Source organism: Eleginops maclovinus, chromosome 1 (assembly GCF_036324505.1).
Source record: "Eleginops maclovinus isolate JMC-PN-2008 ecotype Puerto Natales chromosome 1, JC_Emac_rtc_rv5, whole genome shotgun sequence".
NCBI lineage: Eukaryota > Metazoa > Chordata > Actinopteri > Perciformes > Eleginopidae > Eleginops > Eleginops maclovinus.
The window spans coordinates 19,001,735-19,019,107 of NC_086349.1; the positions used below are offsets into that span (position 1 = coordinate 19,001,735).

The 17,373-nt window shown below is 43.3% G+C and overlaps 2 protein-coding genes across 8 annotated transcripts in view; both read left to right on the forward strand.

The window, feature by feature from the left end:
* Positions 1 to 4,318, forward strand: part of tmcc1a (transmembrane and coiled-coil domain family 1a) — a 41,404-nt gene extending 37,086 nt beyond the window's left edge. For all 7 annotated transcript variants that reach the window (XM_063885926.1, XM_063885941.1, XM_063885933.1 and 4 more), the window contains 2 exons: positions 419 to 554; positions 2,042 to 4,318. In XM_063885926.1, the coding sequence (XP_063741996.1) occupies positions 419 to 554; positions 2,042 to 2,356 (451 nt within the window). In that variant the 3' untranslated portion in view covers positions 2,357 to 4,318. The remainder of the gene's footprint in view (positions 1 to 418; positions 555 to 2,041) is intronic.
* A 1,993-nt stretch (positions 4,319 to 6,311) lies between these two features.
* plxnd1 (plexin D1) overlaps positions 6,312 to 17,373 on the forward strand; it is a 59,746-nt gene continuing 48,684 nt past the window's right edge. Inside the window, exons 1-4 of the mRNA XM_063889052.1 lie at positions 6,312 to 7,696; positions 9,558 to 9,734; positions 12,735 to 12,866; positions 13,433 to 13,533. Of these exons, the coding sequence (XP_063745122.1) occupies positions 6,485 to 7,696; positions 9,558 to 9,734; positions 12,735 to 12,866; positions 13,433 to 13,533 (1,622 nt within the window). The 5' untranslated portion in view covers positions 6,312 to 6,484. The remainder of the gene's footprint in view (positions 7,697 to 9,557; positions 9,735 to 12,734; positions 12,867 to 13,432; positions 13,534 to 17,373) is intronic.

A 17,373-nucleotide genomic window follows, 5' to 3' on the forward strand; every position in this document is an offset into this window, starting at 1 on the left:
ATACATGTTATTGACCAAACAATAATAATTTAATCAAGAATGTTTATATCCCCAACCTCAAACATTCAGAAACCATCTGATAAAAAGGAACGAACATACACAGAGCAGTTTAATGCCTTTTCTTGTGCGAGGCTGTCTATCCACTTGTAAGTGCCTCCAAGATAAACGGCAGTAGATCCTTTATCCTGCTAAGGGCCTCCTATTGGCTTGCTCTCATACGGCTGACTCTCTCTGATTGGCCAGTTGTATCAGCAGATGACTAAGCGTGCCCTAATCTTGTCAGAGCGAGTCATCGGTTCAGTTGGGTGCCATGTGGTCAGATGCCTTCAGGCTGTGTTTCTACTAATTCCTGCATGTGTGTTGTTTGTCTAAGCTAATTATGACCCAGACCCTCACGTGTGTGTGTTTGTGTGTTCAGGTGTGAACGTCTGGAGGAGCAGCTGAACGACCTCACAGAACTTCACCAGAATGAGATCCTAAACCTCAAACAGGAGCTGGCCAGCATGGAGGAGAAGATCGCCTACCAGTCGTACGAGAGAGCCAGAGACATACAGGTCTGTCTGTCAGGCTGACGTCCTCAAGCACACAGCACATGAAAATGAACGGCCATAAAAATCAGCTTAGTCGGAATACAATTTTTGGGGGAGGTGATAACACATTTTATTGGATAATGCAAAGTTTTGTCTAATTAAATATCATGTTCTGCGCTTTACTTGTGAAAATATCAAGTAATCTCTCAACAGAGTTTGTTTTTATCTTAATTTTTTATTCCATTTGAATTGCAAAATACTCTATTCTATTTTCAGAGTGATGCCTTCAAATTGTCAGTTAGGGATAATGTTGTTGTCTTAACACACTCAGCAAGAGCAAAAATCTTAAATGTTTGAGTTTTAATGCTTTAAATTATCTGAAAGTTGTTTAGTTATTTGCGTAACATTCTATCATTGTTCCACACCAGGAGCTTGTACAAAGGGAAGTGCTAATAAGAGGCTCTACTCTTTACCTAAATGTTTTTACTAGGTAATTAATTTGGCCTGCTTAGAATCAATGTCAAGTTTAAGGTGGCCACACACCCTCCAAACAGCTTAAGGTATTATCTCATTCTGTTGACACAGTAAACAGGAAGATGAGACAGAAAAACCAGTCTCCTTCTGTTTATTCAAAACACAAGGATATCCTTGTCATTGACTCACATTACGGCCGCCCTTCCTTTGATGTCTCAGGTTTTTTGTTTATTCATTATGTGTAAGCCTGCATGAGTGTTTACAGTTCAAGTTGCCCCTTGGCTGCATGTCTTTTTCCCGGGAGCAGGGGGCAGTAGAGCTCTACGCAATTCTCAATCAATGGCTTTTCCAAGAACACCTGTAATATATAAAGCAATCCAATTTAACACCTCAGTCATGAATTCTACCTCAAACTGTTTATATTGAGTTTGTGGTTTGCTGTGGTGTTGAACTGGCTTGCATTTTGCTCAGAGTCATTTTGATGTTTTGCCAAAAAACACATTTACAAACATGAAAGGACAAGAATATTAATAGCTCATTTATTTTTCAAAGTGTCATGCACCACATGGGCTTACACACAATGCGTACAAAACATAACAAATAGGAGCTAACATAATTAAAGCGAAAGACCAAATATAATAAACGTATAAGCTTGTCAAAAAATGTCAAAGAGTATGGACATAATTCATCTCCTTAGAAAACACAGCTATAAACTAATATTTAGTCACATCTGAGACATGGACTGTGCCGTTATCACACTGGACAGAATGCACCATCCCATGCTGTTGGTAGGCAACACAAATTGTGCAAACCCCTTTTTTGAAACAGGTACTGAACGCTGCATTCATCAGATATAGAAAACAAATCAGAACAGTCTGCAGACGTTTAAAAGAAAGTCTGCATCTAAGATTTAGGAACACATTTCAATATAATACAGCCCAGCAGTCGTTAAAGTGATCGTTAGTGTTTGGCATGTTGCAGGGTGAGTTACTTTAAGTCCTTTGTTGATTTTCTTTTATACCTGCTGTCCTCTGCAGGAGGCGTTGGAGGCGTGTCAGACCAGGATCTCTAAGATGGAGCTCCAGCAGCAGCAACAGCAGGTGGTCCAGTTGGAGGGGCTGGAAAATGCCACAGCCCGGACCCTCTTGGGAAAACTTATCAATGTGCTGCTGGCCCTTATGGCTGTCCTTTTGGTCTTTGTCTCAACTGTGGCCAACTGTGTGGTCCCCCTGATGAAGACACGCTCGCGCTCGCTCTCCACCCTCCTCCTCATCCTCCTGCTGGCCTTTTTGTGGAGGAACTGGGAGGCTCTCTCCGGCTACACGCACCGCGCTCTGCAGCCCCCCGGATGACCAGGGGGAAGCGAGCACATGTTGCTTTGATGACACCAGGTGATGTAACTTTAGCTGCGATCATGCAGGAAGTATGAAGAACGGGACTGTCGCTAGATTGGCTGCGTGGCCGAGCACTGAACATTCGGCCGAGCTCATTCGGACACGGAGTCAAGAAAAAGAGGAAGAAACAGAGTAAAGCCGAGAACACTCATGATTGTTTTTTAGGAAGGAAAAGACTGTTTACATTTTTTGAAAATGAACTTTTATGCTGCTGTCCCTGAGAATTCAGCATTGTACTGTTTTATCTTTAGAGTTTAATCAATTATAATGTTATTATTTCTAATAATATTATTTTATTTTCAACGTTATTTTATTCAGTACCATGTAGCATTACGCTCCTCTCACTACATGACGGGGAGCTTAGTCAGGAAACTGGGTTGGCGATTTGCTCCAAAGGCCTGGTCCAACTGTAGAGATGTGAAAATGTGGTTGATTGCCTTTAGAAAGAGAACTCTTACATAGCTGTGATTGGTAGATTTGAACCCTGGCTATACAGTAAACCTTCCTGGGAGTTTCTCCTTTTCTTGCTGTGATGAAATGTGTTCATACAGAACATTTTGAAGGACTGACCATAACCCTTGAGTGTCATGATGACTTGAGACTTTTTGAGCTTCCTTACATTTCTAATAGCAAACATCACATGCTTTTAATTACTTCATTTTAAAAGTAAAACAAGAACGACTGTGTTACATAGGGAAGGTTTTAACTGAAACACAAAAGCATAATGGGCCAACTTGATTTCAAAAAGTTGCAATGGTATGCTGACCATGGGAGTGGCACATTAACACACAGAGAACATCTGGTTTTTGTTAAGCATCTGCAATATTTGCAACATGTAAACAATGCTGACTGTTTTTATTATAAGAAGACTTTGGAAAACCATTTACTAAGTAAAATCAATTTGCCAGGATAATTGTATCCCTGCCATTTTTGATGTGATCAGGTCAGCAGAGAGAGACAACTGGTGCTTATCCAGCTCCACCTCAGTTGGAACAGGAATGCTGCTGCTTTATATCTACAGTGCAAGTCGTCTCCACTGCCATGTCAGTCCAATGTGCACTAATATACTACTTTACATCTAACTTTCTCCCTGCATTTGTTTCTCTGGCTGTCCTTTTACACCTTCTTTTGGTGTCTTCACCCAGTGCCAAACCTTAGTCTACCCGGGGATGCCCGAGCAAAGGCTCAAACTGAGAAGAAAGACGGGGGAGGTTGCTCAGGAGGTCTTGCTTCAGATATGTCATGAATGTCTTGCCTGGATGTCAAGGATGTATCTTTTTGCAGGGAACATTTTTTAGAAAATTCCCAATGTGAACATGAATCTGACTCCAGATCTTCATTTATCTGTTGCTGCACCTTACCTCTTTGAGTACAGTTCCTTGACATGGCGTCCAGTCTTTCTTATTCTCTATCTGTCTCATCAAGTCAAGGACACAATAAGATGACCTAGCACATTAAATAGTTCATTGTGCATTTCATGCTGAGATGATGATTTCCTAACAGATAGAGATCATTTGAATTGTACAGCTGCACTTTAGCACACGACTAGATAACATGTAAGTCATGCTGAGGCCAGAGAAACCTTTGACAGAGACTTGAAAGGTTGTCACTCTTAAGAAAGAAGGCCTCGGGGGGATCAGAAGAGTTGTCTCAGGACAGTATCACTGTCATCACTGTCATCCGTGTCTCGAGATAAAACCAACAGAGAGACTTTAATGCTTTATTTGTCAAAACGCCGATCAAGTTGATTCTTCAGGTTTGACATGCAATTAAAATAATAGATTTATTGATCTTTTAAAATGTTGACCTCAGCTTGACCTTGCAGTGACACCAATGATGTAGGGCTGTGTGCTAAACCACTCCAGTGCCTTCTGATGTCCTTTTCTAAGTGTGGAATAAATAAAGTGCATTCCTGACTAACTCATGAGCCGTCGCGATTTAATTTATGTCATGTGTGTTGTTATTGTTAGGGGTGCATGTCTACTGTGGGAGGTTCATGGGCTGACCGTACACATTTTGTATTCCGAATCCCTTTTTTAAATGTCAGCTGTTGTAGGTTTCACTTGTGACCACTAGATGGAGGTCTTCTGCCTTGTATGCCCTTGAGAAGCTCGCTTTGAGACCTGTGTTAAGTTTGTGTGAATGGTCTTTTATATAGGGAGGTAGGGGTCTGAACTAAAGGAGGTCTTGCACCTTATCAGGAAGGAAACAGGTTGGGTGGAAGCCCTCTTTAACCGCAGTCTTACTGCCAAAAACCAGAGTGGGCCACCAGGGACAATATTTTCATTATAAACACAGTAGAGACCATGCCCCCCCACACACACACTTTATTCAATTATTTTTTCTCTCTCTCCCACACACACACACACACACACATACACACACACACACACACACACACACACACACACACACACACACACACACACACACACACATATTAATTATGTTGAATGTCGTATTTGATTGAGCAGCACCAAACCGCAGCACTCAGTCACACCTCGCCGGTTATATCTGATGCTGTCAGCTTTGACCCGCACCGAGCCTTATCCCCGCAGGAACTCAAACACGTCCTGCCTGTTAGGGCCCACGCACACACGCACGCTCCCAGTGTTGAGACTGTTGGTGGCTCAGTCATTGTGCTGTGCAGTTTAGGGGGTGGGGGTGGGGGTCATTATGTTGCACTTTATCAGAGCGCTTTCCTCTTTTACACTGCCAGATTTGATGCGCATGGCTGTGCGCCAAGGTAAACACGGGCCGCACTTATCTGCCCTCCTGAAAGCTGCAAGTGGTGACAGAGATGAAGAGAGTGAGTCTGTCCCCAGAGGAGTCCACAGTAAATAGGCACAAGCGATTACGCACGATTTAGCATCAACTTTAATTATTGCATGTATTCAGAGATAACACTTCTCGGGCTCGCCTGCAAACTGATTTATGCAGTGTCTGACACATTCGTGGTCGTTTGCCTACTAGGGATCATTCATTTCTATTCAGAAATGTGAGCATATGCACACCCTATCCAGAGACAAAAAATGCTAACCATATTCGTGCATTTTTGAGTGGGGGCGCATGTGTTGTGCTTGAATATTTATGAGTAAAGCTCGCAAGAAAGCTGTGTTGGATAGATGTGATGTCAAAAACCGGAAAGGTGCGCTGATGTGCCCATCTGGTAGCACTTTCACGGTGCTTACTGTGCCGTATGTGCCCAAAACGGAACCCTCCGGATCTGCAGAACTAATCTGAGAGCCGGGGGACTGGGGAACACAGGAGGTGGGACTGTGACCCGCCATTAACCCCAAGATGAGCGGAACCACGCAGAGAAGGAGATTCATCAAGTGGCCCACTTTGAGAGAAACAGGCTATAATCATTGCAACTTCATTTGACAGGGTCTTAAATAAGTTCATGTTGAAAAGAATGTTAATAATAGACCTATGTAGCCTCTTGATATTGTTTTAAATCAGAACAATTTTGATTTAAATGTAGCTGAACTTTGAGCCATTCACGTCAAATTACCTCTGATAGTTTAATCCTAATAATTATACAGTTGTCCATCACAACAAAGTAGTCTGACAGTGCTTAGGAGGGGCAGGCTGTGCCACTCTTAAGGCTTAATCATTTCACGCCCTTTTAGTAAAGTCCACGTAACCTAAATGTGTACTTTAATATTGATGTATTTATTCAATAAATTATATAATAAGCCGGACAACAACAACAAAAAACACTCCAAACAAGTTTAAACAAATGTGTGAACACAATATCCAGATATTGGCCACCAACAATTCAATACGAACTATTCGTCTGTAATGGACTATATTGTTTAAAGATCATAAAAATCTCAGCGAGGAAGGCTATTGTGGCTCAGTGCGCCTCGGGTGAGGCTGCTGAGCTGCACAGTGGGAAGAGAGGGACAGGGGAGGCAGCCTGAAAAGGAAGCACGACTCGCTTATCGCGTCATTCTGGGTATAGGCGTTGAGCAGGAAACAGCCTTTCCTCTCGAATTGTCGCAGTAGAAACAAACACACATTTTTGTCTTTGCTCAATGCACCCCTCGGCACAGAACACGCGGAAGCCGGTCAGAAGGAAAAATGCCTCCTTCGATAGAGATAGCTGTTCTGCTCCTCGCCGTCCTGGCTTTGGAGACGCACCGGAGTGCCAGCGCGCTGCACATCCAACAGGCGTTTGCGTCTCCAAATCAGACCAATAACTTCGAGGTGGACCCGGTGTCTAGAAAGGTGTACCTGGCCACCGTCAACACAGTCTATCAGCTTAACGGGACCTTGAGCATCGAGGTGGAGCAGAGGACCGGGCCGGTGGAGGACAACCTGTTGTGCCATGCGCCACAGCTGCCCCAGGCTCCGTGCGAGCATCCCAAATCCCTCACTGACAACCACAACAAGCTCCTGAAGCTGGACCGGGATCAAGGGGTCGTGCTGGTGTGTGGGTCCGTCTATCAAGGCTTTTGTGAGCTCAGAAAAATCGAGAATATTTCGGAGATAGCGGTGGAGTTCCCACATCAGGGCGAGAAGACTGTTTTCCCTAGCATGCTGAACATTGCTGCCAATCACCCAAACGCATCCACTGTCGGGCTGGTCTTTAAGAGCCACGGGGGAAACACCCGGCTTCTCGTTGGGGCGACTTACACTGGGGCAGGTACCCAGTTTTTCCCAAAGAACCACAGCAAGGAGGACCTGCGCTTTGAAAACACACCGGAGATCGCCATACGCTCATTGAATATCAAGGATCTATCCCGGCTTTTCACCTATGACATTAACCCTTCAGAGGATAATGTATTCAAGATAAAACAAGACGTTAAAACTAAAAACAAACTGAACTTCGTACACGCTTTCATGCAGAAGACTTATTCCTACATTGCCTTTAATAATGACGCGAAAATGGGCCACAAGGAGAGCCTGCCAAACAGCATCCTCGCAAGAATATGTCTGGACACCGAGATCCCCCGAAAACCCGGCGTGCCGGAGAGCAGGAAGCTCACTGAATCCTACATACAGATGCCGCTACAGTGTGGATTTAACGGGAACATTTACAACCGGCTGCTGTCCGTTTACCCAGCGGAGATCCCAACAGAAGACGGGAATAGCTCCGAGCCCTACCTCTTTGGGGTGTTTTCGAAGGCGGACAGAAAGTCCGCTCTGTGCGCTTTCAAGTTTGGAGACATCGATGAAGAGATTCGACAAGGCCGCAGGAACTGCTCCAACTCTCCCAGCAGCGATGTCCAGGTGCTGGACAGCGTTATCCAGGGCTCCGGGGCAGCCTGCATTCACAAAGGAAATCTGGTGGTAAGTGTTTCATTTTATTTTGTCAAATATTACATTCCAAATTGGTGTCATTTAGTTACATCTGATTTGTATGTGGGCATGGTATGCTAATATGTAAATGTTATCAAGTGTCATTGACCTAAAAGTCGAATTTATCAGACAAAATGGTAATTAATCGACTTATCTAATTGATTCCACTTACCCAAGTGTCAGTCTCTTGATGGGGGAGAATAATAGACAAGGAATAAGCAAACAGAGGCATTGCTATCCTCACCAACAGATTTTCCACATTATTTTTATGTTTTGTGATTTCATTTATTTGTAGATGTTACTTTGATTTTGCATGTGTTGTTTTTTAACACTTTTTTTTTTTGGTCACATTGGTTTGAACATTTCCTCCTAAATATCTCTAACACTTCAGACCAGAGCCCCTTGTAATGCACACAAACACACTTGACCTCCATAATTCTCTGTCTGATTCTGATTTATGAAGGTCCTTACATTTGTTCCAACCCTACAACACAGATAAGATAAACTCACACATGACTTCTAATTCTCTGACAGTTTCCATCCATGAAGCGGTTATCCTCTTTAGCCCTGAAGCACAGGATTTGGAGAGAGGATCTCCCATGTCACGAGTAGAGGTCATGATAGATGCCCTAGAGCAGAGCTGGGGGTTATGGGAAGGGTGAGATTCCTCTCACATCCAGCAGCTCCCTATCTTATCAAATATGAAGAGAGGAACAGGTCAATAGGCTACTTTGTTTTTCCGTTAGCCCTCAGACATTTCTTTTTTTTATCACTGAATGTGTGCTGGTAACTATAACTGAACCACATATTGGACAGAGTTTTAGTGAATAAATAGCAGCTTTGTCGTAAACACAGGGTCAGATATTATCTTGTTTTTAACTACATTTTTTCCATACCAAACTAAATATCTGCCCTCAAAGAAAATTAAGCGGTGCATGCTATAACTGCCCTCTGTGTATTCCCCCTATATTGATTGTATCTAATAATAAAGGCAGAGAAAGCTGCACACAGTTTTATAGGAATGCAATGAAATTCCAACTTTATTGAGGTTTTTTGACTGACAGCTCTGAGGTCACAGGAGGCTGTCCCCCAACCACTCTGCTGTCAGGTCAGAAAGTTGCCCTCTTCGCTGGCACTGTCTTGTCGTCTGTGGCCCCGGGGCCACTCCTCCCGTGACCAGTTTTCTGAATACTCAATTGGTTCAGAGGCCTTCTTCAGATAGACAACTACTCAGTTCAAAGTAGTCAAGACTTTTCTACATTTCGCTGCAATGTTTTGCCTACTTAGCTCTCAGAATAAAGCGGGTCTTTCTTAAGTTATACTTCTGTGTTGCCATGGCGGTTGAAATGTGATCTTTTTGTAGTTGACAGACTGAAGGCCAGCACAGAGGAAAAGCCAGACACAATTTATGATAAGAGAGACAAGGCTGCGAGCAGAAGGGCCCGTGGGAAACAACTCTCCAAATATCTACACTGCTTAATTCTTCTTCTTTTTTTTTTTTTTGACTTTGCGTGCTCTGAAATATTCAGAGAATTCCCAATAGATCCTGATGCTCATCCAAGCATTGCACTAATGTTTTATCATTGCTCGAGGAGGATTTGACAAAAGCAGAGTCTTATGAGTGTTGAAGACCCTTGTAAGCCCCTTTCAAGTATTCACTGAGATGTCTAAAAAGTGATTTATAAGAATGAGTGGCACGGTTGTGATAGCCACTATCAGCCCTTGTTTTCCACATTGCTTTCATCATGCAGCACTCTTTCTGTGCTCTGTTCGTGCTTTCTAATCTTTATGGTGTGCTTCCATCTGAGCACTAATGAGCATTTATCTCACTCTCATTTTGTCTGTGTTGTAGTTGCATCCTGATCAGCTGGACTGCGGGGCGGCCCACCTACAGCACCCACTGGCCCTGCGGAGGTCCCTGAGGGCCATTCCTCTGGTTGAATACACCGGCCTAACTTCAGTGTCTGTAGACAATGTGCACAACCACACTGTGGTTTTCATGGGAACCAGTAACGGACGACTTCGTAAGGTGAGACACCTAAGAAGGTCTATACACACACACACACACACACACACACACACACACACACACACACACACACACACACACACACACACACACACACACAAATGAAGACTGGCAAAGAATGAAACTTTTCTAAGCTAACCTCAGGTTAAAGCACAGTTGCAGCAGATGGTCACCACTGAATGGAGTTAATATTTTTAATGTGCTCGTGCCCTGGAGCTTGGAAAAACTATAACAGGAACAGTTACTTAGTGCCGCTCTGATGTGGCTGCTTAGTCTTTCAATTACCCAAACTTTAGGTGTGTGATGAGACATGGTGAGGAATGTCTGCTTTCATCCCGTAGGTTTTTCTCAGCACTGTCACCACCCAACCCCCCCTGGCTACATTCATGCATGACCCATGATGGCCCATTAAATAGTCCTCATCATGCGCTCTGAGGTTCCTCAGACCTGGCTATTGTCTAAGAGATCATCAACCAGAGAGTCATTTAACAAGGGTGGTTGACGGAGTATGACTCAGCCCTGTCATGTGTTGGTCTGCAACATCTGCAGAGGGTCCGGCTTGTGAAAAAACTTTTCCCTTCCAATTAACAGCATTCCTTAATTCGATCTCAACCACATTCCTAGTCACCCCTGACTGAGCTGAGCTGAGAAGATGCCTGCCTGCAAGCGCCACAATCTGCTACTCAGCTGTTTGCGGGAAACAACATAAACCGACCCTGAAAGCTTTCCCACCCTTTTGTTTTGCATTAGGCTTGTACTTTTTACAACATGAAAACCATTGTGCTGAAGGGCAGTTTCATGTTAGGCCTGCTCAAAGAGTTTCTTATTTCCTCTCCAGATGAAACCCCTGTTTTCACCCCAGCTGTAATTCGTTTTTTGGATGGTTTAAACCAGATGCAAAACTTTGGTTGGGATGGTGTGCGCAACTGTGTATATGAGTGCGTTTGTGTATGTCTGTTGGCTTGATTGCAGGTTTGACTGTTTTTTAGGTGTTTGACTTTGTCTGAAGGCCAGTGTGAGTGGTTTAGTGAGTTCATGTGTTTACTCAGATGAATGCTAACACTGTGATTATGTGCTATATGTGTGTTTTCTCAGAGAGTGTGTTATATAGGGAGCGTAGTATTGCTGTGACCTTGGGCAACAACACACTCTGTCTTTTACAGCTTTATGTGTCTTTTATTGTTCGTGTATGCATCTGTGTGTGTGGCAGCGTCTGTCTGTGCCCCTGTGTGTGTGTGCCCTGAGGATAGAGCTGTTACAGAGGTTAATGGTGCTGTTAGTGTGTGTAATGTGATTCTGACTGTGAGTTTGGCTCCAGCTAAACACAGGGGAACAGTGGTTGAGATTAAGTTAGGCCTCTTTTGCTGTCTTTGAGAGGTCCCTCAGTAAAGTAATTTGTAATTACATGCATTTTTTAATGAAGTCTCTCCCTCCCCATTACAGCTGACTTCCATTTACTGCCCCTCGCAGTGACCGTCCAGACCTCCCTCACTCTCAATTTTACTCCCTCAGTCAGTCCACTCCTCCACTTCTCAGTTCATCGCTTCATTGTCTCCCCCTGGTACTGTCTGAAATATAAAAATCCCTTTGATTCATTTTGCAAACAAACAGACTTTATCTCCCTATCTCCTGCCCTGCCTCCATCTCTTTATTCCCTCTCCTTTTCACACAGGTACACACACACACACACACACACACACACACACACACACACACACACACACACACACACACAGAACGATCGCACAGCAGCTGAGCACTTCTTGGTTGAATAGGGTCTTTCATCTGCCGGCACATAGACAAAGAATAGAGTCAGAGCGACCTGCCAGTACAGCAGGTGTTTTGTTAGTTGACCTCGTGGCGCACTGTGCCACAGCTCTCCTCTCTGCTCCTTTTCTGCTCCCTGTCCAGGTGTGTGGGCTGCTGTTTACTCGCTCTTCACTGTGTCACTCAGCGTGTGTGTTTGTAGTCGCTGGGGCATGGGGGTGAGGACATAGCACTGCTGCTTACTATCTCCAAGACAGAGTGTGTGTATGCGGATGGGTGGGTGGTGTTATAAAAACGACAGCGATATTTTTAAGTTGAGATAATTCCTCTCATCAGAAGTTAAGCCAATGGTTTTCAAAGCTTCTGTCTGCTGTGGTTTAACATTAACCAGCATAGTCTCAGTGGGTGGTGATGTTTGTTTGTGTGTTCAAGTGTGTGATAGAGGGTGTTTGTGTGTTCAACGGATGGAGGGGTGACACAGCCCGTGCTTGTCACCAGATGCTGGTCAGTTTGCCAGTTCCTCAGAACGGCAGGATGTCTTCATTGAAGAGACACACAACCAATCGCAGAAATAAGAGATTTCAGTGTCTGCGTGACAGGAAGTCTCACTCAGCGGTTTGTTTTTGTACACAGCTCAGGGTGTGTGTGATTGTGTGTGTGTACTGAGAACATGTCACCCTTTTTATTATCTTGAGCAACACTAAGGCCATCATGTCGATAAATCATTGCTCTGTAATTCGAGATTAGGCACAAAGCAAGAGCAAAGGACTTCGTAAGATCTAATGAAGAATATTTAGAAATAAAAGATAGCAACATTGATGATTAAGAAAATACAGTAAGTGTTACAGTTAGTGTTTAAGCTACAGTTCCCATATAAGATGATGTGTATTTCTTCCATAAACCCCTTAGTGTTGGTTAGCAGTTGCCTCACAATAAGTGGAGTGATCATGACGTGGATTGCTGGCATCAACTCACCCTCAAAAGCAGGTGGGGGGCGTGAATAAATAAGCTGTTGAGCAAAACACCTGGCCCTGAATTTGAACTGAGTTGCTTGATCAAAAGAAAACGGCTGTGGTTATATTGAGGTATTCTCAATTTATTTAAGGAATGCTTTTGTATGTAGATGAATCAAAATGTTGCTCATTTACCTTTGCCAGGGAGTTAGCCTTGAGAAAATTCAAATTTCAACATTTCTGGACCTGTTCCAACCTGTGTCCTTTGTCTTTTTCACAGCTGACCCTCTTGGCGAACATGACCTTGGCCAATCAGTGGACGCTGAAGTTGCCAGCCAGTGAAGCAGTCCACCACATCATGACCTTCGACCCCAACGACAGGAACTTCCTTTATCTCATGACTTCTCACCATGTAAGAATGTGACTGCAAGGGTTGCTCCGTCTCAAGATCTCTCTTACCTCTCTGTCACAGATTGTATTCATGTCGGCTTGAAGAAGAGTCAAGATGACAACAACCTGACCTCATTTCACCTCCATTCAGTCATCCTCACTACAATTTAGCTGAACACACATTTTGTGGTGAAGATAGCCACGTGTGCAAACCTTCAATAGGTTTTGGTGTGGCATTTTTTGAATTACAACAGTCACGCCTATGACAGGATGTAGCTGCATCTTCAGCATCTCTGGAGTGTGCAAATGCATCTGATTGTTATATAACCAGTTTGTCCCGCTGCCACAGGTGAACTCTTTAAAATACTTGTCTGGTCTACCAAAAAGTGCATAGCCCGAAGACATATAAAATAGAGAAAATCAACTAATTCTCACATTCGGATGCAGAAAAGTTAGCATGGTAAATGATTAGTTAATTATCAATATTATTGTAGCTAATTCAGCTCAATTGTCCCTCACTAACTCCTGAAGAGTCAGCTGTGTTTCCCTGAGTGTTTAACATGTGTGTGTTTGTGCTGTGGTGTGCAGATGCTGAGGGTGAAAGTGGCCGACTGTGACCAGTGGACGAGCTGCAGTGAGTGTTTGGGAGCCGGCGACGCCCACTGTGGCTGGTGCACTCTGGAGAATCGGTGAGAAACACACACAGTTTGTTTTTGTTTCTCTGTCTGTTGGTTAAGTGTCCCCATCAGACTCTCAGCCTCTTTTCTGCTGCCAGTAAAAGATATAATTCAATCAGATTATAATATCCTTGTGTGTCATGCACATGTCACATCCTTATTTTGAAGTAATCTGTTTAGGTATTGTGTAAATGCCCCCTGTCGGTTCCGTGTGAATTTAAAAGTAACTCAGCTGCAGACGTTTATATGAGTGGTTGACTTTACACTCTTTTTGAAGCAGTGAAAGATCAGATTGATGGCATAATAAAACAATTTCAGCCTGTTGTTTTCATACTTTTAGCTTTTAAATCGATAAAACCACTGAAGCCTGCTGGCTGGTTTTCATCATCATTCCTATTCTCAATTTCAAAATGCTGCCTGTCTAAATGAGCCTTGGCAGTCAGGGAGTGTGTTTTGGGGTTGGAAAGCGGTGGTGGGATACAAAAATTGATTGGCTTTTCATTAGGCCTCAGGCTGGGTAGTAACATCATTGTTCAGAGGGGTCCCCTGACTCTGTAGTAGTTTGAGAATGGACTGACGGGCTGGGAGCACCAGGCGAGGAGTGACTTGGCTGAAGTGTAACTGTAGGCGAGTGCGAGTACACTGTGATTAATGTGGCTCTGTCAGGACCGGCTCTCTGGCTCTGTGTTCAGTTGCTTTCTGGGAGAATAATATGTGTGATGTTGAGTGTGATGTTTGTTTGTGTGTGTTGTTGCCTGCTTTCTTCATGTGTGTGTACGTGTGTGTGTTGTTTGCTTGGTGATTAAAACAGATCAGGCGAGATAGTGAATTTTGTGATGAGATGTGATGCAGCTCTGGGGGTTCTGGCATTGCCAAGGGCCATTCAGAGCTGGAAGAGTGGAACTGATGAGTGTGTGTGTTTGTGTTTGTGTGTGTGTGTGTGTGTGTGTGTGTGTGTGTGTGTGTGTGGTCAAACTGTCTCGCTGTCATCTTCCTGTCTCCTCTTCTTATTTATCTATCTGTCGTCTCTCTATCAGAGTCCCTTTCTCGCTTCACTGAATTTTTACCCTCGTGACTCTCTAGCTGTCTTCTGCTTTTTTTCTCTCTTTTCTTGCCCTCTTATTTTCCAGTAGCTTTGAGAATGTAGTTGTTCCACTCTCAACCTCGCTCTATGTCTCCCTGGTCCTGGTCTCCTCCTCCCCCAGTGCCCTTGTCCTCCTCTCTATCCCTCTACAAAGGAGCGTTGATTGTGATGATGGTGGTGGGAGGGAGAGTGCACACTGGTTCTTTTGACAAGGAAATGTCAAAGTGTGTCAGCCTGTGTGTTAGTGTCAGCATGAGTGTGTGTCGCTGTCTGGCTCTCAGAGGCCAGGGAGTTGATGTCATGGGTGTATGTGTGGATGTGTGTGTGAGTGTGTGTGTTTGATGTACTGTTTGGCCAGTCATGCCAGCCGCTGGGCTGGCGCTGTGGCCTCAGAGCCCGGGGGATCAGGGGGTTGATGTGTGGGGGTGGATGGTGTCCTCTATCACCTCGCTCTGATACAACTACACACACTGAGTAGAGGGAAGAAAAAAGACCAAAGAGAAATTTCTCACAATCTGTGAAGTCACAACTGTCTCTGTGGATGCCTGTTTGATTTTATGCACAGCTCTGACATCTCTCTGCACGTCTGCATGAAGAGGGAGCATAAAAACATGTCTGTTGGCTTGTTGGAGCCGCCATTGTTGTCTGAAAGAGAGAGAGACAGAGATAGTTTCTGCATGGGAGATAAAGCTTAGATCACTTTTTCATGGAGTTGGAGCCGGTTTAATCTGCCCCACATGTCACAAGAAAGCTTTTAAATATCTTTCTTGAATTAAATTACGCGTCATGTGCAATCTCTGCTATTCGCAAATGACCATGCTTATCTCACAGTGACTTTGTGTGTGTCTGTGTGTGTTGCTGTGTGTGCAGCTCGCATGTTCTCTGACTGTTCAACAGTCCCGCTGGTTTCCCACATAATCCGACGTGCGGACACTTAAGAGGTGATGAGTTTTCTCAGGTCATATTTTAGCTGCATATGTTCACCGTGTTTATTTTAGGAAGCTGTTTGAAAAATCAGCATGTTGATGTGAAGCAGGTGACGAGTATGTGTGTGTGTGTGTGTGTGTGTGTGTGTGTGTGTGTGTGTGTGTGTGTGTGTGTGTGTGTGTATGTGTGTGTGTCTTGTTCTAGCCTGTAAGGGAGGAGAGAAATGCTTTAATGTATTTCTCCTCACTGCATGTGATCAAAGCATTGTGTGAATAAGCAGGCAATTCATGAATGCGTCTCAAGAAAAATGTGAAACAATAGAGAAAGGAGAAGATATCCTGATGTTTGCCAGCCTGTCCTTACAAATCACACAGCGTTTGTTGATGTTGATCTGAGACTGCACGTCTATTTTCTTTTGAAATCATAAAATGACGTTTCCTGGGAGCCTGCTTCCGTTTATACCGAGTGGCATCTATGATGTATTCAGTACTTAAAGATAAAATCTGGAGTTTACTTGATAATCTAAATATATTTAGTCTGGAAGAAAAACAAGCAGGGCACTTTTGACCCATTGAAACCCAAGAGGAAGTAATGTTTCCCTCCTTGATTTCCAGAGGAAGTGTAAATAATCTCAAAACACATGACATAGTTCATGGTTATATGTCACAACTGTTTTTAATTATTATTTCAAAGATATACGCCTTGGGATATCGTACTTTATTGTTTTTCTTTGTGTATGCAGCAGTGAATATTTAAAACAGTCAGGTCCTGAAAGTTAGCTTCAAATATTTTGTCAGGTCTGTCACAACAGATATATTCTGGTTTGCTGCTAATTTAGAACTTTATTTTCTCAGCAAAGCTCTTGTTTGAGAAGTTTGGCATGTTTTTTAATGGAATATAATGGGTTTAGAAAACTACAAGAGCAGGGAGTCCTCAGTCACGCAAGCATATCAGTGAAGCTGCACACAGCTAAATGCTAATGTCAGCAGGCTAATATTTTCTCAGATCCAAAGCTTACATGTTAATGTTTTTGCAAGGTGCTAATGACAACAATGTTCCATGTTTGGGGCTGGTTGGTGCCATTATTTTTTGCAGGTCTGTGGCCATAAAACATTGAATTTGTGTTTCTTATAGTGGCAATTATAAAACGCTAGGAGACCATTAAGGTCAGAAAGATAAGAAAAACCATCTGATTAAGAACTCATTGCAGAGGGTATGTGCACAATTAAATGTCTTTATTCTACCAAGCCATATTTATTTGCCTGGTTATGAATTCAATGTATGTCTCTATGTTCTAGAAGAAAAATGTGAAACAGGTTATAGATTAAGGAATTCATAACCTATAGTAATTATCTTTATCTCCTTTATAATCATTAATCATTTTACGCCACCCTCCCTTATTTCTCATTCTTTCCTTTAATTCCCTTCCCTCCTCCTTTCTTTCTCCTCTTTATTGATGATGTATCTTGTGCTGGACCAATCCACCTTGCATTGTGACAGAGAACCTGTCCTCCCACTCTACTCATTACTGGGACACATTATAGGTGTGCAAGCTAAACGAGACCCTGATGAAAACCTGTGTTGGTTGCAATGATTTAGTCCTTTAAAATACAAATTGGTATGTACATTAAAAGCTATTTACATTTTTGAACAAGTCCTAAAGTATGCCTTGGAATACTTTTTGAAAAGATCTTGCAGTTTATGTGTTTCTTGAACTAATTACCCATGAAAAAACACAGTACACCTAAAGAAAGCCATTGTATGTGATCACTCAAAAGAACCAGCTGCACTTCTACTCCCTTTCTTCAAGATTTTGGTATTCTCAGAGAGATTCAGGTATT